The sequence below is a fragment of the Rhinopithecus roxellana genome, chromosome 2 (genome assembly GCF_007565055.1).
Source record: "Rhinopithecus roxellana isolate Shanxi Qingling chromosome 2, ASM756505v1, whole genome shotgun sequence".
Taxonomy (NCBI): domain Eukaryota; kingdom Metazoa; phylum Chordata; class Mammalia; order Primates; family Cercopithecidae; genus Rhinopithecus; species Rhinopithecus roxellana.
Genome location: NC_044550.1, coordinates 193,385,068 through 193,412,429, shown reverse-complemented (window position 1 = coordinate 193,412,429; position 27,362 = coordinate 193,385,068). Strand labels below are relative to the sequence as shown.

The 27,362-nt window shown below is 34.9% G+C and overlaps 1 protein-coding gene across 2 annotated transcripts in view; it reads left to right on the top strand.

Moving 5' to 3' along the window:
• ANKRD50 (ankyrin repeat domain 50) overlaps window positions 1-12,902 on the top strand; it is a 51,042-nt gene extending 38,140 nt beyond the window's left edge. For both annotated transcript variants that reach the window (XM_010389098.2, XM_030925554.1), the window contains 2 exons: window positions 4,850-8,400; window positions 9,869-12,902. In XM_010389098.2, the coding sequence (XP_010387400.1) occupies window positions 4,850-8,397 (3,548 nt within the window). In that variant the 3' untranslated portion in view covers window positions 8,398-8,400; window positions 9,869-12,902. The remainder of the gene's footprint in view (window positions 1-4,849; window positions 8,401-9,868) is intronic.
• Window positions 12,903-27,362: the final 14,460 nt, after the last annotated feature.

Below are 27,362 nucleotides of genomic sequence, written 5' to 3'. Positions count from 1 at the left end.
TAGATGGCCATCTTCTCATCATGTCTCATCATATCTTCTTCACTCTGTGTGTCTCTACCTCTGTGTCCAAATTTCCCCTTTATATAAGGACGTTAGTCCTATGAGATTGAGGCCCACCATTAAAGACTCCATCTTAACTAATTACTTCTACAATAACTTTGTTTCCAAAAGAGGTCATATTTTGAGATCTTCAGGGTTAGGACTTCAACATGCAAACTTGGTGGGGCATGCAATTCAACTCATAACACTGTTGAAGTCATCTACTTAACTCTTTCTATCCAACTCAAGAAGACAATAATAAGCCCCTGTATGTTCTTGCTGTATGGGTTACATCTGCTTAGGCACTGTTTGTTTAAGTAAACCTTTCCTGATTCTGTCACTCCTACCCAAATTGGGATTAGGTGCTCTTCTTATATAAAGCCTCTCCACTCCACTTGGTTATCTCCAGTTGACTTGCAAGTTTTCTTTCCTAGACCGTAAGCTCTTTGTGTTCAAAGAGTATATTTCCTAGTGGCTGGAATTATGCCGCCCACACAAGAAACCAAATAAATATTTGAAAATAAAAAATAATAGGATTAGTTATTGAGAGGTATTTGTCCACACCAGACTAGACATTTTGGTAGTCATTCTTGCCAACCAAAGAACGACTGGGCCACTTCGAGTCTCTCTGTCTGGAATGCTCTCTCCCCAGCTAGCATGTGATGAGCTCATTCTCACCTGCCACAAATCAGCCTCAACCTTATCTCTTCAAAGAGGTTCTCCCGGCCACCCAATTTAAAGTAGTCCCCATGGTTCCCATCATTTTTTCTGCCAGTCCCTTTTCTTCTTCTTAAAAGTTATTAGAAGTTAATACTTTATTTTTGGTTTTTTGTCTCTTTGTCCATCTTCCCCATTGGAATGGACCCTTCAGTAGTACAGTGCCATATCCGTTTTAACACACTGTATCTCCAGAATCCAGCAGCACTCAGCAGATAGATTTTGTTTCTTTTGTTGCTGTTGTGGTTTCACTGCAAAATAATAATAATAATAATAATAATAATAATAATAATAATAGATTGTTTCTCTTCTTTTCTTTTTAGGAAAGATTAATAAACTTTTGCATTCTGAGTTTGGAAGTTCTTGCCCAAGAATCTGTTACAGAATTTTTTTTCAGAATAAAGAGAAATAAACATCAAGAGAGGAAAAATGAGGAGAAGGGGACATTGCCGAGCTCCTGGAGTAATGCTCCCACGTGGCATAATGACTAAAGTCAAACAGACCTGAGTTTAAATGCTGAGTCAGCACACCAACATGGCATAAGTATACATATGTAACAAACCTGCACGTTATGCACATGTACCCTAGAACTTAAAGTATAATAAAAAAAAAAAAAAGAAAGAAAGAAAAATAAAACAAAAAGAGAGACAAACAAAAGTGACAAAGGAAATTCCCAAGATAAGGTTAAAGAAAAGTCTCAGGATATCAGCTGTGCTGAAGGTCTAGAGCTCCACAAGTTCAGCTTGGGGAGGAGGGAGGAGATACTCAGAAAGAATGCCTGCTGTGGGAAGATGAGGCAGGTGGATCACTTGAGGTCAGGAGTTCGAGACCAGCCTGGCCAACATGGTGAAACCCTGTCTCTACAAAAAATACACACACACACACACACACACACACACACACAAAAATTAGCTGGGCGTGGTGGCGGGCACTTGTAATCCCAGCTATTCGAGTGGCTGCGGCAGGCAAATTGCTGTAACTTGGGAGACAGAGGTTGCAGAGAGCCGAGATTGCACCATTGTACTCTAGCCTGGGTGACAAGAGCGAAACTCCATCTCAACAAATAAATAAATAAATAAATAAATAAATAAATAAATAAATAAATGTCTGCAATATATAAATGGAATTGAGCAATTACTTGATATATCTGACCTAATTGATAGCCATGATAATGGAGAAAGCAAATATTGATTTGACCAAAAATGTGTGAAGAAAGTTGAGTGAGAGATAACTATTGATTGGGTTGGCAGAGGAGTTGTAAGAGAGCTAGATATTTTCTATAGTCCAAAGTCAATAAATAATTGTTTAAATTTAGAAAATAACAATTTATTTACAACACATTATTTAGTAATATGGTGGCAAATAGCAGAAGAAATAGTGAAAGGAGTTGAATGTAGTTGCTTCTAAGGTGAGAGAACTGGGATTTGGGAGTAGAGAGACATTTTTAAATCAGTGTATTTTTTTAAATCAGTGTATTTGATGATTATACACTACTTTTACACAGGTAAAAATTAAATTTAAGAAGAGAAAAAGAACACAGCTGCAAAAGTTACAATAGATAAAGATCGATGAAGCTGCCTCTCTTCCAAGCAAAATAAATACAAAATAAATAGATGTAGAGATATACTGGCAAAATTTTTCTACTCCAGGATGAAAAAAATAATAAAAGAGTTCAGGAAAAAAAGAAATAATAAAACAAGCTAAAACAAAATGATTTCGAGGGAAAAATTCAATAAGAGCTATGTTCCAAGCACACCCTAAAAATTATCTACCTTGTATGAAGTCAATAGAATTCAATTTCAAATATTTTCAAGTTTAGAAAATATTATCCATGTATCTACTTTGAACAAAAAAATGTATTTTTGTATTTAACAGGATTGACAGCAAATTTCACAGATTACTAACTGATTTGCAGAGAAGACAGATAAGTTTTTTTTTTTTTTTTTTTTCTTAGAAGTGGGGTCTTGCTCTGTCACCCAGGCTGGAGTGCAGTGGTGTATTCCTAGCTCACTGCAGCTTCCAACTCCTGGGCTCAGACGATCCTCTTGCCTCCACCTCCCAAATAGTTGGTACTATAGGTGCACACCAGGGTCTCACTGTGTTGCCCAGGTAAGTCTCAAATTCCTGGGCTTCAGCTATGCCTCAGCCTCCCAAAGTACTGGGATTATAGGACTGAGCCATTCTGCTGGGCCTGAGAAATTTTAAAAATATACTAAAAATACATAATGGTAAGAGGAAGTGTATTAGCCCGTTTTCACGCTGCTGAGAAAGACATACCCAAGACTGGGAAGAAAAAGAGGTTTAATGGACTTACAGTTCTGCATGGCTGGGGAGGCCTCACAATCATGGTGGAGGCAAGGAGGAGCAAGTCAAGTCTTACATGGATGGTAGAAAGCAAAGAGACAGCTTGTGCAGGGCAACTGCCATTTTTTTAAAACCATCGGATCTTGTGAGATTCGTTCACTATCACGAGAACAGCACAGAGAAGACCTGCCCCCATAATTCAGTTGTCTCCCACCAGGTTCCTTCCACAACACATGAGAATTGTGGGAGTTGCAATTCAAGATGTGATTTGGGTGGGGACACAGCCAAACCATATCAGGCTGACTCAGCATTTAAACTCAGGTCTGTTTGAAATTTATCTTTTGAAATTATTTCTGTTAAGGATTTAATAATTGTGTGTGTATACACATATATGTAAAATTAGATTCTATTTTTATATAGATTTAGGGCTATATAAATCTATATACAAAAGACTGTATTAGGACAACTTTGTTATTCATATTTCATTCTTGGTAGGTTGTTTTTTTCAGTAACTGTCCATTTTATCTACATACTTAAAGCTTAGTATTACAAAATTGAATTCATCAGCTTTTTCTCCAGACCTATTATTTGTCCTTCAGTGGTCTCTTTTTCACTCCTGTTGGCAGAACCACAAGTTAATGTCAGCTTCAACTCCTCCTTCTCTCTTTAATTCTCCACATTCACCAAACACTATATAATCTAGCTCTGATTAAAAATTCCCAAGTCCATCATGTTATTTTTGCTGCTGCTGCTACAACTGCTGCCACCACCATGGGTGTTCAGGCTCATAGTGATTTTCATCTAGAGTTTATCACCGCCTCTTTAAAAAAGGTTTTTCCCTTAGTCTTGACTTGCTCCAGTTCTTCTTTAGATGTTAGAATATTCCTTCAAAATGCAAATCTGGTCATGTTAGAGACTTGGTAAGTTCATTCACTCGGCAGTTTTTTGTTCTGTAAGATGAATACACAATTATCTAATAAATTCATATCTGTACATCATGATGTCATCTCCCTTTAGACAGTGAAATTATGGCTTCCTTTAAAGAATTTAAAATGAGTTTAAAATAGCTATAGCTAGTATACTTTTAGGTTGATTTAAATTTTTTTATTTATTTTACAGTGCTGAAGTTTTTTTACCATAATTTGGCCAAAAAGTTGGATCTTAATTGGTTCAAGCTATTTATTGATGGTCTGAGATTTAGTTATTTTAATTTGATAAAATGTACAGTAATGTAGTTCAAATGCAATAACTGAATATTCTAATTGGATGTAAATATTCAGTTACATAATTAAGGCTAGTGTACATTCAAGTGTATAAATTATGCACTTGATTAATATAAATTATTAATATTAATTAATATAAATTATTTATATGGAAAATATTTCGTAAAAAGAAACCTTACTTGTTATATCTCCTGCAACTTTTTTTCCTAATCACTTGGGAGTTCAGATAATGTTAACTGGATACTTTTATGGTTATGTAAGACTGTCTGCTTCTTAATTAGTATCTATTACAATGGAGTTGAGAGAGGCACCAAGCTACTAAAGGAATAAGTAGTTTGATTTGTAGGTAGGAAAATGAAATTTTTCTGCCATCAGTGTGCTTTTACAGAAAGAAAAGAAAACTGATTTACATACTAATAGGTATTAATTGATCTGCTTATTAGTATTAATTTATTAATTGATTTGTTTGTTAGTTTATTATATGTTGAAGACATTATCTTTGAAGATATGGTAACTTCTTTAATCCTTTTCAACTGATGACATCTACTTTTTTATCTCTTCTTTAGGTTTTCGAAAAATAAGTTTAGATGACCTTCGGAAGGCATATATTGTCAAGGATGTTCAGCAGTACATTCTTCATCGTTTAGATCAAGAAGAAGCTTTGCGACAACACCTCACAAAAGAAACTGCAGAGATGTTAAATCAACTGCACATTAAAAGCAGCGGATGCTTTCTTTACCTAGAACGAGTTTTAGATGGAGTTGTAGAAAATTTTATTATGTTAAGAGAAATTCGTGACATCCCAGGAACTCTAAACGGCTTATATCTCTGGCTATGCCAAAGACTTTTTGTAAGAAAACAATTTGCAAAGGTTCAGCCTATTTTGAATGTGATTCTTGCAGCCTGCCGACCTTTGACCATAACGGAATTATATCATGCAGTATGGACCAAAAACATGTCGTTAACTTTGGAAGATTTTCAACGCAAGTTAGATGTCCTCTCCAAACTTCTTGTTGATGGACTAGGAAATACAAAAATACTGTTTCACTATAGTTTTGCAGAGTGGCTTCTGGATGTGAAACACTGTACTCAGAAGTATTTATGTAATGCAGCAGAAGGACACAGAATGTTGGCCATGAGTTATACCTGTCAAGCCAAGAATTTAACACCATTGGAAGCACAAGAATTTGCCTTGCACTTAATTAACTCAAACTTACAATTAGAGACAGCGGAGTTAGCTCTGTGGATGATATGGAACGGTACACCTGTTAGAGATTCCCTTTCTACTTTAATACCCAAGGAACAAGAAGTACTGCAGCTGTTGGTTAAAGCTGGGGCTCATGTCAACAGTGAAGACGATCGCACATCATGCATAGTTCGACAAGCCTTAGAAAGAGAGGATTCCATTCGGACATTATTAGATAATGGAGCTTCAGTAAATCAGTGTGATTCAAATGGAAGAACATTATTGGCTAATGCCGCATATAGTGGCAGTCTTGATGTAGTCAATTTACTTGTCTCTAGGGGAGCAAATTTAGAGATAGAAGATGCTCATGGACATACACCACTCACCCTAGCGGCTAGACAAGGACATACTAAGGTGGTTAATTGTTTGATTGGGTGTGGAGCAAATATTAATCATACTGATCAAGATGGTTGGACAGCATTAAGATCTGCTGCTTGGGGTGGCCATACTGAGGTAGTTTCTGCACTACTTTATGCTGGCGTAAAAGTGGATTGTGCAGATGCTGATAGCCGAACAGCTTTGAGAGCAGCAGCATGGGGAGGACATGAGGATATTGTTCTGAATTTGCTACAACATGGTGCTGAAGTGAACAAAGCTGATAATGAAGGTAGAACTGCTTTGATAGCAGCAGCATACATGGGACATAGGGAGATTGTGGAACACCTCCTGGACCATGGAGCAGAAGTAAATCATGAGGACGTTGATGGCAGGACTGCACTCTCTGTAGCTGCACTTTGTGTGCCTGCAAGTAAAGGACACGCATCAGTTGTTAGCCTTTTAATCGATCGAGGTGCTGAAGTAGATCATTGTGATAAAGATGGCATGACTCCACTGCTGGTAGCTGCCTATGAAGGACATGTTGATGTGGTTGACTTACTTCTAGAAGGGGGAGCAGATGTAGATCACACAGATAACAATGGTCGTACACCCCTCTTAGCAGCAGCTTCTATGGGTCATGCATCAGTTGTAAATACACTTTTGTTTTGGGGTGCAGCTGTGGATAGTATTGATAGTGAAGGTAGGACAGTCCTCAGTATAGCTTCAGCACAAGGAAACGTTGAGGTGGTACGTACTCTACTGGATAGAGGGTTAGATGAAAATCACAGAGATGATGCTGGATGGACACCTTTGCACATGGCAGCTTTCGAAGGGCACAGATTAATATGTGAAGCACTTATTGAACAAGGTGCTAGAACAAATGAGATTGACAATGATGGACGAATCCCTTTCATATTAGCTTCACAAGAGGGTCATTATGATTGTGTTCAAATATTATTGGAAAACAAATCTAACATTGATCAAAGAGGTTATGATGGAAGAAACGCACTGCGAGTTGCTGCGTTAGAAGGGCACAGGGACATTGTTGAATTGCTTTTTAGCCATGGAGCTGATGTTAACTGCAAAGATGCTGATGGCAGGCCCACACTTTATATCTTGGCCTTAGAAAATCAACTTACAATGGCCGAATATTTTTTAGAAAATGGTGCAAATGTAGAAGCAAGTGATGCTGAAGGAAGGACAGCACTTCATGTCTCTTGTTGGCAAGGCCATATGGAAATGGTGCAGGTTCTGATAGCATACCATGCTGATGTCAATGCTGCAGACAACGAAAAGCGCTCTGCTTTGCAGTCTGCAGCCTGGCAGGGCCATGTAAAAGTGGTTCAGCTACTAATTGAGCATGGTGCTATAGTTGACCATACATGTAACCAAGGTGCAACTGCACTCTGTATTGCAGCCCAGGAAGGGCACATTGATGTTGTGCAGGTCTTATTAGAGCATGGTGCTGATCCAAACCATGCTGATCAATTTGGACGCACTGCTATGCGTGTTGCAGCCAAAAATGGACATTCTCAAATAATTAAATTATTAGAAAAATACGGTGCATCTAGTTTGAATGGCTGTTCCCCATCACCTGTTCACACAATGGAACAAAAACCTCTACAGTCAGTGTCTTCAAAAATGCAGTCATTAACAATTAAATCAAATAGCTCTGGTAGTACTGGTGGAGGGGATATGCAGCCTTCGTTACGTGGTTTACCTAATGGGCCAGCTCATGCATTTAGTTCTCCTTCAGAATCTCCAGATTCTACAGTTGACCGGCAGAAGTCATCACTGTCAAATAATTCCCTAAAAAGCTCAAAAAATTCATCTTTGAGAACTACTTCATCTACAGCAACAGCTCAAACAGTGCCAATTGATAGCTTTCATAACTTGTCATTTACAGAACAAATTCAGCAGCATTCATTGCCACGCAGTAGAAGTCGACAGTCAATTGTTTCCCCATCTTCCACAACACAGTCCTTAGGACAGAGTCATAATTCACCAAGTAGTGAATTTGAGTGGAGTCAAGTAAAGCCCAGTTTGAAGTCAACTAAAGCAAATAAAGGGGGGAAATCAGAAAATTCTGCCAAGTCTGGATCAGCTGGAAAAAAAGCGAAACAAAGTAATTCTTCACAGCCAAAGGTTTTAGAATATGAAATGACTCAGTTTGATAAAAGAGGACCTATAGCCAAATCCGGGACTGCTGCACCACCTAAACAAATGCCAGCAGAATCTCAGTGCAAAATTACGATACCGTCAGCTCAGCAGGAAATTGGTCGATCTCAACAGCAGTTTCTTATTCACCAACAAAGTGGGGAACAGAAGAAGAGAAATGGAATAATGACAAATCCAAATTACCATCTTCAGAGCAACCAGGTTTTTCTTGGTAGGGTTTCAGTCCCACGAACAATGCAAGATAGAGGGCATCAGGAAGTGTTGGAGGGATACCCTTCCTCAGAGACAGAATTAAGCCTTAAACAAGCTCTGAAGCTTCAGATTGAAGGTTCTGACCCTAGCTTCAACTATAAAAAGGAAACACCATTATAGAAGGTAATATTTTGTCAACATAAAGAGTAAAAAACAAAAGTGTAGTTCCCTCTATTTGGAATGCTCTTTTCCCTGATCACAAGGCCAATTCCCTCAGTTAATCTCTACTCGGATGTCATCTGGGCCAGACCTTCCTCATCACCCCTTTACATCAGAATTCTCCTGCCTCTAGCAGTCCTTTCCCCGTTTCCTGCATTATGTTATCCAAAGCACTTACTATTTAAAATACTTGAGATGTTTTGTTCATTATATTTATTTTTCTCCTCTGTACTAAAAATACAACATGTGTGAGGTTAGGGATTTTTATCTGTTCACTACCGTATTTCATGTACTTGGAATAGTACTTGGACCTATGGTAGTTTCCCAGTAAAAATTTGTTGAATAAGTGAACAAACGAATGAATGAATATACTACTTATGGATCCCAGATTAAGAATTCTTTCCTATTCAGTTATTTCCTCCTTTTGAAACAATTTTGATGGTGGCAGAGGGAGGGGCTGTTTCAAACTCATCTTTTTGGTTTGAGTACAACAATGTCTGTAGCACTTAGTAGATAGTAAATATTAATTTCATTCCTTTTCACCCAGAAAGAAGTAAAAAACTTAGTAGAAGGTATGTTTTATGATCTCTTGAGAATCTTCCAAGTAAAGTTTTCACACATAAAGCATAGATGTGAAGAATGGTAAATGGATGTTTTTGCAATATTGGTATTTAAGGCACTTTATACCTAGATAAAATAGTCATATTTATTAAATAAAAATATTTATTTCTCCTCCCCGTGACAAAGGATGCTTCGTTAATAATACAGGGGACGTTAGTAGAAAAATAGATATGAAAGTTTTATACTTTAGATGCTTTTTCAGAAGCACATTTCCTATGTTGGAGATAAATCTGAAGATTTTATTAGGGATCTTTCCTAGGTTACACTGCAGCTATATTTATCCCACTTTGCTTAATGATTTTTCTTCCTTTAACGAAATTGTAGTCTTTCCTTTTTGCTGCTTCTTTGTAAATATATTTTAGGGATATGATAGGTAAAATACTATTAAAGATAAATTCCCCATATCTTCTAATAATAAACAGCCTTCAGTGTGAATCTAGGGGTGATGAGTCAAATGTCATTCAAAAATAATTTGAATAAAGTAGTTAATTCAGTCCCCAAATGCAATTCATTTTTAAAATAATTAGTTCTGATGGTACATCGTTTCAACTTTCATGATATCTGTTTCAAAGGCAAAGTATAAATACATATTAAAAATGAAACACCAGAATTAAGGTAAACATTTTGTGGAATTTAAAAAGTGCCTTATAAGTTAAATAATAGTTAAGTCTACTGTGTGCTTTGCATGGTAAATATATAGATAAAGATAAGGAGAGGTAAATGTATTATATAAAGTTTTAAAATGATATGTAGCTCTGTAATACAATGTAGAAATTAATTATTATTATTTTTTTTTTAACTTTTGCATTAGTTTCCTATTCTGTGAAACAGAAGACATTGTGATGGAGTGGTTCTTCAGCTACTGGATAAAAACATATGCCTGTTGATTTGCTGGAAAAAAAAAAAAATGAAGAATGTGATCTCTGCAGTACAGTTACCTTAATTACTGTAATGTGCCTAAATAGTAAGGCTGCCTTCTCAGTGTAACCCTCTGTGCTTAAAAAATTTCATTTTGTGTGCTTTGTATTCACTACACAGGAATAAGCACTTTTTAAAAATGCAGATACATACTGCAGTTCCCTGATAAAAGCTGAAAAGAAAAATTGAGTATTTTAAGTTAAGATTTGATTTAAAAATGTGCATGTGCCATGATCAAATATATATGAAAAGGCAGTGTTCCTTGTATTTATTTTTTTTTTTCTTTTTGTGGCAAAAGAAACTTAAACATACTGTTTTAGTCACATTGTATTGTAGTGTATGGCCTGTTTCTTGTATCTTTAAAAATGTTACTCAATAAAACAAATCTTGCAACTGTTCTATGTTCACTACACCTTCAGCATTGGATAAAAATCAGTTTCTATATAAATATCACATTGAAATGAAAAAATGATTTCTTGGCAGATTAAAAAAATATTTTGTAGTAGTTTAGGGAGCTGCTTTAAGTAGTTTAAATCTGGATTTTCCCAGTAGAATTCTTCTCATCTCTGGCTAAACATATCAGGACAAACAACCAACCAGTCTGTAGGCAGAACAAAGTCCTATTTCATCCACTGGGATACAATTTCACCTTCCATTCACTTTGTCATTCCACCTCTAAGAAGACAGACTATCATTCCTGAGGCATGAAAATTCTCAGGGACAAAGCCATGCCTCAGTCTCATGTGTGTGCAGAGAGAAATGCACCTGACTATCTAAGGGTAGATTTTTGATCCCTGAATAATTCATTGACTAAACTGACCTCTTCCTCCTGGCTAAATAAATTAATTTTGCTGGCTTCTCTCACAGCTGTTTCTATTTTGTAAATTGCTGCATGACCAAAATAGCCCCACTCAAAATCAACTGGATTAATTTTAATGGTTTGGTTGGATGAATGATTATTCTTGATGAATATAAAATGTGCTGTCCTTCACAGATGACACCACTCACCTGTCAATCATAGCACATGTACTTTTTATTGTGACTTAATAGTGATGGATTTGCACTTTTCTATCCTCATACTCTTTCCTGTTTTCTTCTTTGTACATTTGCATGCAGGAGGGCTGGATGCCAGGGTTAAGAGAGAAATTCATGACAAGGAAGGTAAAATAGGTTCAAATGAGCATGTGACCCACAGCCTTAGTCTCCTTACTCTTAAATCAGTGGAGCTGTAGGTTAGATGGGTCGTTTATATGTCTGGAAAAGTTGTCATAACAGTTCAGAAGCCAAGGTTGTGAATTTGATCTTAGAATGGGCCTGTTAATCTTATAGAGCCCAGAAATTCTGTTCTTTTCATGTACTGTTGATAAGGAGGAATGAGGAAAGAGAATTTGGAGATTCAGCACAAAACCATTGATACTTCTAGAACAAAATCTTTAGAATATGTCCTAGTAACAAAGGTCAGTAATGTCATCTTCATATATGAAGGACACGTGATACATTGTTCGTAGAAATAGAAATGTGTAATTATGATAAATGTTTCACTTGAATCTTACTGTAAGGCTTTTCTCGCTTTTATTTTTTAAAGTCAGCAAAACTCATTTTGTCTGTCATCTGTGAGTCATAGTGAGGACTACGAGATAAGTTGATAAGTTCAATTGATATTAAGGTGACATGGCAATATTAATAACTCAAATGTGAATGTTTCAAGTATTGAATTCTTGTCCCTATGGGACATTTATTAAATACACTTAATAGGACTCTTGCAAAGTAGCCTTAAAAGTGTTAATGAGTCTATTAATAAATATGAACACATACTATTATTAGAACCAACTTTACTCATAAATACAGTACATTTACATTACTATAGAGGATGAAGCTCTAATTTCTATTACATGTATTTTTCTTTAGAAAGAGAACCCTGAAAGCTGCCAGTTTTTCTATTAACTTTGAATTATTGAAATTGTATTTATTTAATTTTATTGTTTTTACAAAATTGCACCTTGTGTCCAAAGGGCAAAGATATGACATTGCATAAGGGATTTATGTTTTTCAAAGAGCTAAATGTTTTCATATCCATACTATATACACTTGAAGCAGTTGGTAGGAAGAGAACCTATTGGAAAAATACGATTTTCAAAAGTAAGTATTCCTCGGATGTTTTTTATATAAATTATGTTTTAGAATAGAACATAAATGACTTTGAGTTAGGATAAGGATGATAGGATGGGTGCTGGAGATGCCCTGCTTTGCTTATTTGTTTCTGTGGGGGATTTAATACTCTAAATGAAAATGGCTTCTGCTCTATTAAAAAGTAAAAATTGTCCTCCAAATATAAAACTCCTTAATAGATATTTTTGAAATTAAAATCTTTAAATTTTATAAATCAGCTGTTGCCACTACACAACTATGATGGCATGTGCTTATAACATTTTTATAACATTCCGTCTGTGTCTGTTCCCTAAATATCATGAGTTTATAATAAGGAAAGTGATAAAAGTACAGTAATGAAATAAAAATCTGAATGTTTCTAAGAAAGGTTTTGGAAGGAAAAATGACCTGAAATCAGTGTGTACTGCAAAGTACAGTGAATATTTTTTGTTCTTTGTCTTCACCCTCACCCTCACTGGAATTCTCACCAAAAAATAGTTTGATACTTAAAAAAATAGAAGTAAATACTTTTCTCAATATTGTTTGGCTATGCAAATATTTGTTTTGCTTAATGTCCTCCATTTACACTTCTCAGCAAATGTAGTTGCAAACAAATGCTTTCTTTTTATTTTTCCTTTGGTTTGGGGTATGTAAATAGCCTAAAGTGTACATTGAATTTCACATTGTAAAAGTTTTATTTTATCCCTTGTATGATATTACTCAAAAAATCCCTATGTATATGAAAGTGCATAATAAATATATTTGCTTTACAGAGAAAATCTTGTTTTAATTTTGTCCTTGAACCAGTAGAACATGCATGATATGCATAGAGTGTAAACAACTGTTGTTTTAAGTTATTATCTTAAATACATCCTGAGCAAATGAATTTAGAAACATTTTGCAAAGAAGAAAGGGAAATATAACACTGTCCAAAGGAAGGTAGAAAAACAAAAAGATCTAGTGTTTGTCTTCCTAAGCCGTTTTAAGGACTTAATGTTCTTCCCGCCCGCCCCCTACGACTGATTATATACTACATCACAACATGTCAGGTTTTGTGCCTCTGAGAATTGCAGTAATCCAATAAATTTTGTACATGTGTGCTCCTTGATCATCAGAATATTATGGCCATCTTATGGTGGATATTTTGGGAGTTTGTTGCAAATATGCTCATTCATTTTCTAAATAAAATTTGTGTGTTTCTTCACTCAGTAAACTTGAGTCACTTCTTCATGACCTCTTTCCCCTACCAGAACACAGCATACACACACTGTATGTATGCACACACACATGACTTTTTGAATCTGTGGGTTCCACCTCCCTGGATGCAACCAATCTCAGATAAAATATTCGGAAAAAAAAATTCTAAAGTTCTGAAAAACAAATTTGCTGTGTGCTAAATACTACCTTGAGTCCACCTGAATGAAGTGATGTGTAGGCATTGTGTTAGGTATTGTAAGTAATCTAGAGATGATTTAAAGCATACAGAAGCATATGCGTAGATTATATATAAATGCTGTGCCATTTCATATAAGGGACAGGAGTGTCTGAGGATTTTGGTATCCAACAGGAGTCCTGGAAACAATCTCTGTTTACTGATGAATGACTATCCTATTACTCCAAAGAGAGGTTTCTAAAAAGGCCAACAAGGTATCTTCTGTTCAGTAATTTCATGAAAATTGTAGTGTTCTGCAGTTTTTTTTTTGTAAGTTTGTTGAATTAATATAAATCTTATTCTAAAAAATCATATGACAAAATGTGTTTAAACACAAATGTATGATATACATAGAAGAATTTAAAAACAGACCGGTAGCTGAATAAACTTACATGGAGTTTTCTAGCTAATGGTCCAAGGAAATACACTGAGAACTTGGTGATGACTAATGTTTTCACTTCTTTGCTGTAGCAGTTGGAAGGATTCCAACTACAGTCATCCCACTGTATCATGAGTGGATTGGTTCCAGGAACCCAGGTGGATACTAAAATCTGTGTATGCTCAAGTCCCACAGTTGGCCTCCTGTATTTGCATATTCTGCATCTCTCCAATATTGTATTTTCCATCCACAATTGGGAGAATCTGTAGATGCGGAATCCGCAGATAGGAAGGGCTGAATGTAATAGTGGTGAGATACACCCTGAGGATTATGTTGTGGAATTTCTGGGAAAAAAATCATTTATTGTGCAAATATTTGTGCTAATCTTAATTCCTAGAGATAGCCTCTGCTTGCCAGTCTTGCTGTTATAGTAAAATTGTAATTATCCAATTTTAAAATAAAATTATTTGAAATTTACTGCATGTTTACATTTCCACTCTTAAATTCACACTATTATTACCACACTGGCAAAAGTTAGCTAAGTTTTGAGGGCTGGATTCTTAGAAGAGTATATTTGTAATGTTTAGAAGACCCCTGTATGCGTATATTTTTTACTCATTATTGGTCTGGATGTGTGAACACTGATAATGGTATATTTCCTGATAGAATTGATGCCACATTTTAATGGATATGTCTGTTACTCCCATTTCATTTGTAAACCTACATTGAATTCTAACATAGATATTTAGGAAAAACACACAAATCCTAAGTTGCTATGCTATAAATTTTTACAAATTGAACAAACCTATTTATCACCTGGATCAAGTTGTTGGCTATAACTATAATCTGAGAAACCTACCTTACCACTTCCAGACATTACCCCCAAGAAAGAAAACCACTCTTCTGACTTTCATTACCATTAGTATTAACTGCTATTTTTTTAACTTTACATAAATTGAATCAAACAATAGGTCCTTTTTGTGCTGATTTCTTTCCCTTAACATTATATTTGTGAAATTCGTTTACACAGTTTTGTCCTTTTTGAATTGTTGCACAGTATTCCATTGTGTGAATATACCGTACTTTTTTAAAATATATTTTACTACTAATGGACATTTGGATTCTTTCCAGTTTGGGAGTCTTAAGAATACTGCAGGTAATAGTCTTGTACATATATTTGGTATCCGTGTGCATACATTTCTTTTTAATAATATGAATGAAATTACTGGATTTTAGGGTATGTGTATGACGAGCTTTAATAGCTAGTGCCCAGCAGTCTCCTCAAATGATATTTATTAATTTTTACTCTCTATCTTTTACGCTCTACATCTTTACCAACATTTGATATTTCATTTTCTTCTTTTACTTTTCTTACTTCTGTTTGGTTCTATACTAGCATTACATTGAGGTTTTAGTTTGCATTTCCCAGATGACTAATGAATCAGCCACTTTTACATACGATTTTTGTCCATTTGGATATCCTATCTTGTCGAGAAATTTGCACATTTTTTTCCCCTTGAGTTCCTTGGCTTGTAGAAATTCTTTTATACTTTGGATTTAAGTCTTTTTTTTATAGCATATGCAATGCAAATGTCTTCTTAGATTCTGTGCTTTGCCGTTTCACTCTCATAATGACATTTTTATAAACAAAGATTCTTATTTAATCTGATATTTTTAGTAGTAATGCTTTTGTGTCCTATTGTATAAAAAATGCCTATCCCAAGGTCATGATGATATTCTTTTATGTTTTCTTCAAATAGCTTTTACTTTTCTTAATTATCAAATTAATCCAGCATTACTTATTGAACAGTTATCTGTCACTGCATTTTAGTGGTAGCTTTGTTATAAATCAGGTACTCTTGTATAAGTTGATCTTTTTGTCCTTCCTTGAGCCAATATTATATCCACTTAATCACTGTAGCTTTATAATAAGTTTAATATCTGATAGTATAAATTCTCCCACTTTTTCCCTCAAGATTGCCTTGGCTTTTTTTTTTTCTTTTGGCCTTCTGCTTTCCATAAAACTTTATAATAGGCTTCTCAATTTTTTTTAACCTGAAATTTTAATTAGGATTGCACTGAATCTACAGATAAATATGGTGTTGGGTGAATTGATTTGTTTATATTAATATCTTTACTCTTCCAATCAATGAAGCTCTTATATCCTTCACTGATTTAGATTCTCTTTACCTTAAGTAATATTTATTATTAGGTTGGTGTGAAAGTAATTGCAATTCTTGCCATTAAAAGTAATAAAAAAAAACACAGTTACTTTTTGTGCCACCCTAATAGTTTTCTGTTGTAGAGATATGTGTTTCTATTAGCTGTATTCCTAGCGAATTTGTTGCTTACTGATGCTGTTGTAAATAGTATTTTATTTAATTTTCTATTCATTGCTGATATATAGAAATACAGTTTGTTTAACTATTGATCAAGTTTATTCAAAAGTCTTGAAAATTTTATTTTTTTAACCAAGGTATAACTTGCATACACAAAAATTCATCCCTTGAAAGTATAATTTAATAAGTTTTGACCAGTTGTACAATGTAATCATCACCACAGCTGAGATATAGAATATTTCCATCACCTCAAAAAGGTTTTTTGTGCGCCTTTGGAATCAATTTTCTCCTCTTAACCCCAGCCTTTGGCAACCATTGGTTTCATTTCTTAATAGTTTTATCTTTTCAGAGATGTCATATAAGTGAAATGATATAATAAATAGTCGATTGTGCCTGACTTATTTTACTTAGCATAATGTTTTTGGAATGCATCCATGTTTTAGCATGTATGAGTAGCATAGCTTTTTAATCCTGAGTAGTATTCTGTATTCCACTGTAGGCTTATACCACAATTTGTTTATCTGTTCACAAGGTTGAGTTGTTTCCAGTTGTTGGCTAGTATGAAAGATTCTTCTGTAAGCATTTGCGTTTAGATATTTTTTATCAATATGTGATTTCATTTGTCTTGAGTAATACTTAGGAGTGGGATTCTTGGGTTGTTAGGTGTATAGTTAAAATTTATAAGAAACTAATAAAACCTTTTCAAAAATGGGTGTACCCTTTTGCATTCTCACCAGGAATGGATGAGATTTTTTGTTTGTTTGTTTGTTTCTCCACATTTTCACACAAACTTGGTATTGTCAGTCTTTTTAGTTGAAATTTTAATTTAATTTAGATGATTGTAGATTCACATGCAATTATAAGAAATAATGGAACAGGATACTGACTATTTAAGAAAACAAGAAATGTGGCCAGACATGGTGGCTCACACCTATAATCCCAACACTTTGGGAGGCCAAGGCGGGTGGATGACTTGAGGGCAGGAGTTTGACACCAGCCTGGCCAACATGGTGAAAATATAAATATAAAAATTAGCCAGGCTTCGTGGTGCATGCCTGTAATCCCAGCTACTCGGGAGGCTGAGGCAGGACAATCGCTTGAACCCGGGAGGCAGAGGTTGCAGTGAGCTGAGATTGCACCATTGCACTCCAGCCTGGGTGACAGAAGAAGACTCTGTCTCAAAAAAAAAAAAAAAAAAAAAAGAAAAGAAAAGAGAAAAAGAAAGAAAATAAAAAATGAACTTTTCAGGAATGACTGTATCACTTTATATTTTCACTGGCAATGTGTAAGTGCTCCAATTTCTTCATATCCTTGCCAACATTTAGTGCTGTCATTATTTTCTATTTCTGCCATTCTCGTAAGTGTATAGTGATATCCTGTTATAGTTTTAATTTGTATTTTTCTAATGATGAATGGTGTTGAACATTTCTTCCTGGGTCTATTTGCCATCTATGTATCCTCCTCAGTGAAATGTTTGTATCTTTTTCACCTTACAATTGGGTTGTTTTTTTGGTTTGTTTATACTGTAAAGTTTTGAAAGTTCTTTATATAGTATAGATACTAGTTGTTCATCAGATGCATAGTTTGCAAATATTTTCTCAGTTTTGTCTTTTTATTTTGTCTCACGTCTTTTTATTTTCTTCACCTAGTCTTTCACAGAGCAAAAAGATGTGGTTCAATTTATCAATTTTTCTATAATGGCTTATGTTTGTTGTGTCATATGTAAGAACTCTTTGCCTAGCCCAGAACTCCAACGATTTTTACCCTTTTTTCCAAATGTTTTACAGTTTTTATACGTTACATTTAAGTCCATGATCTATTCTGAATTACTTTTTCTATAAGGTATGAGGTTTAGGTTGAGTTCATATTTTTGCTAAAATATGTATAATGGGTGTCCAATTGCTCTAGCCCCATTTGGTGAAAAGTCAGTCCTTCCTTCACTAATTTGTTTTTGCACCTTTGTCAAAAATCAGTTGAGTGTATTTTTGTGGGTCTAATTCTGAGTTCCCTATTTTGTTCCATTGATCTGTGTGTCTATCCCTCTATCAGTACCACCCTGTTTTGATAGCGTAGCTATGCAGTATGCTTTAATATGGAGCAGGGCGAAACTTTCCATTTTGTTTCCAAGATTGTTTCAGCTATTCTAGGTCATGTGCCTTCAAAATAGGCTTTTCTAAATTTATTCAAAACTTTTCTGAAATTTTGATAGAAATTGCATAAACGGCTGGGCGCGGTGGCTCAAGCCTGTAATCCCAACATTTTGGGAGGCCGAGACGGGCGGATCACAAGGTCAGGAGATCGAGACCATCCTGGCTAACATGGTGAAACCTCATCTCTACTAAAAAATACAAAAAACTAGCCGGGCGAGGTGGCGGGCGCATGTAGTCCCAGCTACTCAGGAGGCTGAGGCAGGAGAATGGCGTGAACCCGGGAGGCGGAGCTTGCAGTGAGCTGAGATCCGGCCACTGCACTCCAGCCTGGTCAACAGAGCCAGACTCCGTCTCAAAAAAAAAAAAAAAAAAAAAGAAATTGCATAAACATGTAGATCAATTTAAAGAGAACTAACATAGTAAAGATTTTGTTGATGTTCTCAACCCAGGAATATAATATGTATCTCCATTTATTTAGGTCTTTGATTCCTTTTATCACCATTTTGTATTTTTTTTATATATGGATCCTGTAATGTTATATGTATATCTAAACATTTAACTTTTGTTGTAGCAATTTTGTTTTAAATTTTCACATAGTCATTTTTAGTATTTTTGTTTTAATTTTAAAAATTAAATGTTTCCATATTTTTTGTGTGCAGATTTTGGGGGATTTTCTGTGTAGACAAACATTCCTTCTGAAAATAGGAGTCATATTATTTATTCCTTTTCTCTCTGTATGCCTTTTATCTTTTTTTCTTACCTCATTGCAGTGGCTAATTGTTCCAGTGGCACATTAAATAAAAGCAAGGAAAATGGATATTCTTGTCTAAAAATTCCCAATTTTAAGGGAAAAATATTTAGTCTCTTTCACCATTAAGTATGATGTTCACGGTAGGTTTTCTGTCGATGTTCTTTATCAGGTTGAGGTAATATCCCTTTCCTTCTAATTTACTGACGAGTTTTTATTATTAATGGGTGTTGGGTTTTGTCCAGTGCTTTGTATATCTGGAATGAATCTCACCTTGTCATGATGTACATTTTTCAATACATTGTTAGACTTGGTTTGCTAATCTTTTGTTAAAGAATTTCATGTAAGTTCATGAGATATATTGTTATGTAGTTTTCTTTATTTGTACTGTCTTTGGTTTTGGTATCAAGGTACTAATGTCCTTATGAAATGAGTTGAGCTGTGTTCCCTCCTCTCATATTTTCTGCAAGAGATCATATAAAATTGATGTTAACTCTTCTCTGAATGATTGATAGCATTCTTTGGCTAAACCATATGGGCTTGACAATTTTTTCTTTAGGAGGTTTTTAATCGTGAATTCAAAATTTTAATGATTATAATAGGACTCTTCCGATTATCTGATTCAGCATTATTTTATTGACTTCCTCATTTGTTATTTTCAACTTCATTGATTTCTGTTTTTATATTTACTATTATTTTCTTTATTTTCTTCCTTCTGCTTGCTTTGCTTTGTGTTTGGAGAGCTCTTCCTCAAATTGCTTCTTGTTAGTGGAGCTGGCGATGAATCTCCCTTGCTGGTGGTGCCCATCTGCTGTCTCTTACTAGGTTGGGGTTGATAAAAGCGAAACTTGGGTCACTTCTATCAGTTGGGTGGGGGTCATAAGACATCCTGCTCCTGTGTTGTTTCTGTAGTCATAGACTGCAAAACTAGTTTGCCTTCCTCTTACCATATTTCAAAGTTTTACTTTGACTGCATCTTACCCAATGTGCATAGTTTACAGTCATTTTTAGTGGAGAGGAGGCTGGAGAAATGAGTCTACACCATTTTGTTTGGTTCAAAATTTCCTTCTCAGTCTTTTTTTTGACTTTAACCATTCTAGTGAATATGTAGTTGAATCATATTGTGATTTTTAATTGTTTTTCTTCCTACTTTGTAATGATGCTGAGCCTCTTTTCACATACCTATTTGCCATGTGTACAGTTGATAGTCTGTTTGAACATTTTGTCCATTTTTCAATTAGGTCAAAATTCTATTTTATTAGTAAATAAAACAATTTCTTTATACATTTTAGATATAATGATCATTTGATAAAAAGACTATGCTTTTCCCATTGAATTACTTTGGTTTTTTTGTTGGAAATCAGTTGAACGCATACATGTAAATCTGTTTATTGACAATATTCTGTTTCATTAATCTATATGTCTACCCCATGTCAATACCACACTACCTTGATTATATTTACAGTAAGTTTTTATATCAAGTAGATCAGCCTTCAACATTTTTTTTCAAAGCAGTTTTGATTTTCCTATTCATTACATTTCTTTGTAAATTGTCAAGGCACTTTGTTAATATCCACAAAAAAATAGCCTCCTTGGATCTTGATTGAGATTTCACTGACTCTACAGATAAACTGGGGAGACTCCACTTCTTAAAAATGTTGTCTCTTCTGAACCATGAAAACAATGTATAGCTATTTCTTTCAACAATGTTTTATAGTTTTCAGTGCACAGTTCTTGAACATATTTGTTAAATTTATCCCTAAGTATTTCAAGTTTTTATCTGATGCTTTTGCAAATGGTATATTTAATTTTATTTTCTAATTTTTGTTGCTATTATACAGAAATAAAATGTGTGTATATGTGTATTTTGATCGTGTTAAATACGCTTAATATTTCAAGTAGATAATCAGTAATTTCTTAGAGATTTTTTGCATAGGTGATTATATCATCGGTGAATTAAAGCAGTTGTATGTTTTATTTTCCAATCTACATGCCTTTTCCTCCTTTTCATAGCCTTACTACGTTGTCTAGAGCCCTGAGTAAAATTGTGAATATGTTTTGGGAATGGATATTTTTGTTGGAGAAATAGTCTTTCACCATTAACTATAATATTAGTTGTAGATCTTCTATAGATACCCTTAATTATATAGAGCGTATTTCTATTTCTAATTTGTGAAGAATTTTTAATAATGAATGAATTTTGAATGGACATAGAGAGTTGAGTGAACTAATTCACATTTAAAAGGCAAATGGTGAAGTGGAGATTGAATTGGATCAGTCTGATTCTAGAACCTGCACTCTTTTAGCATATCTACTGCCAAAAGGAGCACCAGAACCTATACTCTTAAATTCTATGCTCTATTGCCTTTCAAGATGGTGTTGTATATTTTAATTTTGAGACAATTTGGATGGAGTAAACATATTTTTTATTTCAAAATTAGTCTAGCTTTAATCTTGTATCTGGGAGGCAATATCTATTCAACTTCACCTTCCATACAGTAATTGGCATTTGGTCTTTCATCTGTTAAATAATAGTGTGTTAAATAAACATACGACATAATCATCTATGTAGAAAGTCTTTATATGCATAATATATAACTCCATTAAGCTTTTAAAACTGTTATAATTAAGAATGTGTTACGTATCTTAAATGGACTTAAGACTGTGTAGTCAAAAGTTCAGTTTAATATCAACATTTTAAAGGATACTTATTGTGATAGAGAAGAACAAACTTGGTACTCATAGTTATTTTGGATGGGTCTTCAAATCTCAAAAGGCCATGACTAACAAAAAGTAAAATGTTGGCTATTTCAGCAGATAGAGCCCACTCAAATGCTTTTATTCTTTCAAACTTTTCTACACAGTTTGTTGTGACTTAGAATGCCATCTTCATCTTCTTAATATGTCAAAATCCAATTCATCCTTAAAAACTAACCACTGTTCTATAAAGATGATAAGTAATTATTGAGCCGCTATTTTTTGCTATGGGCTGAGAAGACAGCAATTCATAATGTAAATAATGTCCTACCCATATGGAGCTTACTGTTTAGTGGTGATAGTAGGCAATGATTAGGGATAGAAAATGAACAAATACACAAATGCAATGGGCCAAGTAGAAAACCAAAACATGGTATATTCATCCATTTTCACATTGCTATAAAGAACTACCTGAGATTGGGCAATTTATAAAGGAAAGAGGTTTAATTGACTCACAGTTCCATATGGCTGGGGAAACCTCAGGAAACTTACAATCATGTTGGAAAGCAAAGGGGAAGCAAGGACCTTCTTTTCATGGCAGCAGGAGAGAACAGAAGACAGCGAAGGGGAAAGAGCCCTTTATAACACCATCAGATCTCATGAGAACTTACTATCATGAGAACAGCATGGAAGAAACCACTCGCATGATTCAAACATTTCCCACCAGGTCCCTCCCTTGACACATCTGGATTACAATTTGAGATGAGATTTAGGTGGGGACACAGAGCCAAACTATATCACATGGTAACTTCTTGGAAAGGAAGGAGTTAGGCAGCAGAATCGTCCCAGGAAAGAAAGAAGGCACAGGGAATCAGTCTAATCTTGAATATATGCTAATGATAGACCACCAGGTAAATAAACTAGTAGTATTTTCTAGCTAGAGGGTCTTCTGTAGAATACTTTCAGCAGGATGTCCCTGAGCAAGGATTTCTTGAGGTAAGCAACCTTGATATTAATGGATTTAAGGTGCATAGCTCCCTGAAAAATGTTACATAAGTACTAATTTTGTATTAGTATACAATAAAGCTCTCTTGCAACTTAGATGATCATATCCCTCACTTAAAAAGCTCACCTGTTATCCTGGACCAGAATGTGTACAATGCAGAAAGAAAGGGCCTGGGCAGTTGTTTTAAGATCCTCTCCTTGCTTGCTGCTTCCTCATCCTTCTTGATTATTTTCATCTTTGGAATTTTTTTAACTTGATACTGGGTAAGATCTCTGATTTATGTGTCTAATTTGATAATCTGACGTTTCATGATCTCTTACTGCTTTAGATTGGTGGTTAGGAAAAAATCTCCCTGAGAAAGAATATTCACACTACATCTTGAATGACAATAATTTACCTTATGAACTTTTTTCTTTCACTTTTTCTCCTGCTTACTCTGATATGACTCTTGGAGTACCATGAATCTTACAATTATTTTTTTTTTCACCAAGAGCATCATAATTTTCATCTGATTTTGAATCTATTACTTATCTAAATGTCTAATCTTCCTTGATACCTACTTGCCTGATTGCTTCTGTCTCACTGATTCACAGGGTTGTCCATCTGTATGAGGCCTTGTTAACGGACAGCTGGGGTGTCACTGCCTGGCCATACTCCTCACCCCCAGGTGGGGATTACACTCTCTTGAATTTCTGCTTTCCTGATTCTGTTTTCTCCTGCTTATAAACTACATCTAATGAGCAGAAAAGGATGTAATTGCCTGTGTTTCTGCTTCTGGGAGAATTTCGTATGTTTTACATATTAAAATTATAATTTTTGTTTTACTTATAACTTGGCCTGAAAGTTTATCTACTCATTTAAGCTTCATAGTAGCCCCATAGGGTAAACATTATTATCGTCATCATTTTACAGATGAGACACCCTATGTCTGTACTGAGGTTTAAATGATTTGCCCAAGTGCACATAGTGGATGAGCCCAAAAGCCAAGATCGAACCAGCAGTCTAGCTTTAGAACCTGTGTCACAAATCTCTATGTTATACTATCTTGCTATAAAAGAAAAGTAGCTCTGTCCTTACGTATCAAAAATTCCCAAATACTAAGTCAAAGAACTCTCTAGACCAAAGATTCTACTAACTACAAAAATGCTTTATGTTTGCTGAATACGCTATTTTGACAAATAGAATATTGTGTTAGGCTTTCTTGTTGTATTAGGTTAAAATTCTTAATAATTCCTTAATAACTTGTTTGCTGCAACCTAATTAAAAATTTCCTAAAGATCCCATTCATTTATTAGAGCTAATAAACATTAGCTCTGTAATGTTTATTGTGATGATAGCAGTTACAATAAATTAAACCATGTAATTTTATTGGATTTGATGAGTAATAACTTTATTAATATACTTCTGTAGGGAGATAAAGAAAAAACAGACACTCTTATACACATACATACACACAGTTAAAGTAAGTATTGTAATTGTCATTAATCCTTATAGGGAAATGTAATTTATGCATTTCCAAATACCGGCTAAAAACCTCTACAAGCATATTCTGAAAACTCTAAAATTCAGTATATCCAAATTGAAAACCATCAATTTCCCCATCCAACAGTGAGTTATCTCCTGGACTCCTCTGAGAATTAACAGAGTGTTTCATTCTACTTTAAAGAAACTGAAATGGAATATTGTAGATGATGCCGTATGAGGGAGGCATATTCATGAAAAAGAACAAGGAACTCCATCTGGGAACTCTTCTTAGTAGAAAAGCTTTGTTCTTCCTCATGAAATTGGTGAAGAGATGCGCATTTTTGCTTTGTGCCTAAAATTTTAAGTAATTAACCAACCAAACATTTTGATTAGAAAACCACATATACATCCTAGTTGAATCAATAAAAGAGCTTCCACTGTACACTTTATTCTCCCAGGCACTTAGGCTTAAAACTCCAAACTAACATTTACTGAACTTTGTTTCCAAATTGTGTTCATAAATCTAAAATAAATGTTTATGTTACACTAGGCTTAGTAATTGCTGCAAGCTATTCCTCTCTCTTAGAAAATTATAATGCATGTTGTCATATTAAAGGCTCTGAGAGGTCCTTCAGGAAAAATATTAACTATTTAACTTTACAAAAACTAGTGTTTCTTTCAAAAAATTTTTGACAATAAACTGCCTGTCTCCACATTCTTTTTCAAATTTTTGCTGTTCAAAACTAGGTAAGGAATGCATTCCAGAATTGCTTTGCTTCTCTTCACCTCTCACATCTAGGTACAGTCACGCTCTGCATCATGACGCTTCAGTCAACTACAGATTGCATATACGATGGTTGTCCCAAATCATTTAATGGAGCTGAAAATTTTCTGTCACCTAGTGACATTGTAACATCAAGAGCAAAGCATTTGCTCACATGTTTATGTGATGTTTTGTGGTAAATAAACCTACTACATTGCCAGTCATATAAAAGTATATACATACAATTATGTACAGTGAATATTTGATAGTAAATGACTATATTTCTGGTTATTTACTGCACTGTACTTTTATCATTATTTCCTAGTGTATAACTTACACTTAATTTTTAAAAATTAGCTGTAAAACAGCCTCAGGCAGGTCCTAAAGGAGGTATTCTGGAAGGCATCATTATCATAGACAATGACAGACCTTACAGTGGGGCAAGATGTTGGGGTGGAAGGTAGTGATATTGGTGATCCTGATCCAGTGTAGGCCTAGGTTAGTTATGTGTGTTTGTGACTTAGTTTGTAACAAAGTCTAATAAGTTTAAAAAAATTAAAAATAGAAAAATTGCTTACAGCATAAGGATATAAGGAAAATATTTTTACAGCTCTACATTTGTGTTTTAAGCTGTGTTATTACAAAAGAGTCAAAATCCTTAAAAATTTAAAAATAAACTTTAAAAAATTACAGTATGGTAATGTTAATTTATGTTTGAAGAAAGACCAATTTTTAAAATAAATGGAGTGTAGGCTCAGTGAACAGTGTTTACAAAGTCTACAGTCGTATACAGTAATGTCCTAGGCCTTCCCATTCACTCACCACTCGCTCACTGACTCACCCAGAACAACTTCCACTGCTGCAAAGTGTATTCACGACCTATATAGGGATCAGGGATCTGCTTTTTGATCTTTTATACTGTATTTTTTACTGTACATTTTCTATGTTTAGATACACAAATACTTACCATTGTGTCACAATTGCCTATGGTATTCTTTACGGTAACATGCTGTACAGGTTTGGAGCCTAGGAGCCTATGGGTTCTAACCGTACCCCATTTCTCACCTTTCTATTCTGTACTTCCGCCCATTTCCCCCATCCTTGTTTAGAGCCTCTCCTGGTCTCCTGGGACTCCCCCTTAACCCATACTCCTCTCTAGTGCTCGGACTTCTCCAACTCTACAAGCTGATGGCAGCTAAACTATCTTCTAGCAGAGCTCTGACCATGTCACAGCCTCTTCTGTGCTCTTCAGTCCAGTGTGTCTGCTCTGCAGTTTTTCCTTCATGTGGCCACCAGTTATCTTTTCAAAACAACACTCTATTACAGCATAATCCTACCTCTAAACTTTTAGGATCTCTCACTTCTAACAGAATGCCAGTTCGTGCTTGGCACACAAAGCTTTTTACAGGCTATCTTTCACCTAACTTTCCAGTTAGTTGCTTCTTCCTCCATTTTTTCTGCCACTTCACTACCACTGGACAGGAACCAAACCCTCCGCTCACATCCCCATCGAAGTGTTTGCTATTGCTGGAAGTCTGTATGCTCTTTCATGGCTATATTTCTCTGCCCACATTGAACTTTGTTCTCATCTCCCAGACAGAGATTATTTATTTTTAATGACTATTGTAATTTATTTTTATATTTCACGATTTTTTTTCTGTTTTATGCTAAACAGTTGTCTCATTTTTCTCCCACTATAATCATCATTTAGACAGAAAATAAGTCTTACTTATCTTGGTATTTTTTGGATTGTCTTGTACATAGCATGTGTTCAATTACTAATCTTTGAATTCCACTTTCTTCTCATTCAAAAACAGCTGTGTGGTAGTGAGAAACATTTAAATCCTGCTATTTTAGGCCACTTGTTAAAACATACTCTTGGCTTAATCATTCTCAAACAGGATCCCAACTCTTAGTACAAAATAGTATACATTTTCTTATCCCTGCTTTCCCATCTGTTCTACTCACTCAATTTGTATTAAATATAATAGGAAACCAACCAATTATTCATCACTTATTCATTTGAACATTTGTGGGTTGACTGCTTAATTGCTTTTAGCTGATACTCTGCCCTGACCTCTTTCTATTGGAGATAATTAAGTTGAATTCAGTTGATTCTTTTAAGAAGAATTTATTAACTGTCACTGAAGTCAAAAAGACCTATCCATTTGTCCTCTAATTATCCAACAAGCATGGAGAAAAAGAAGGTTTCAGGTATGCAAAAAGAACAAGTGTGGGCTGTTAGCTGCACTCCATATCAC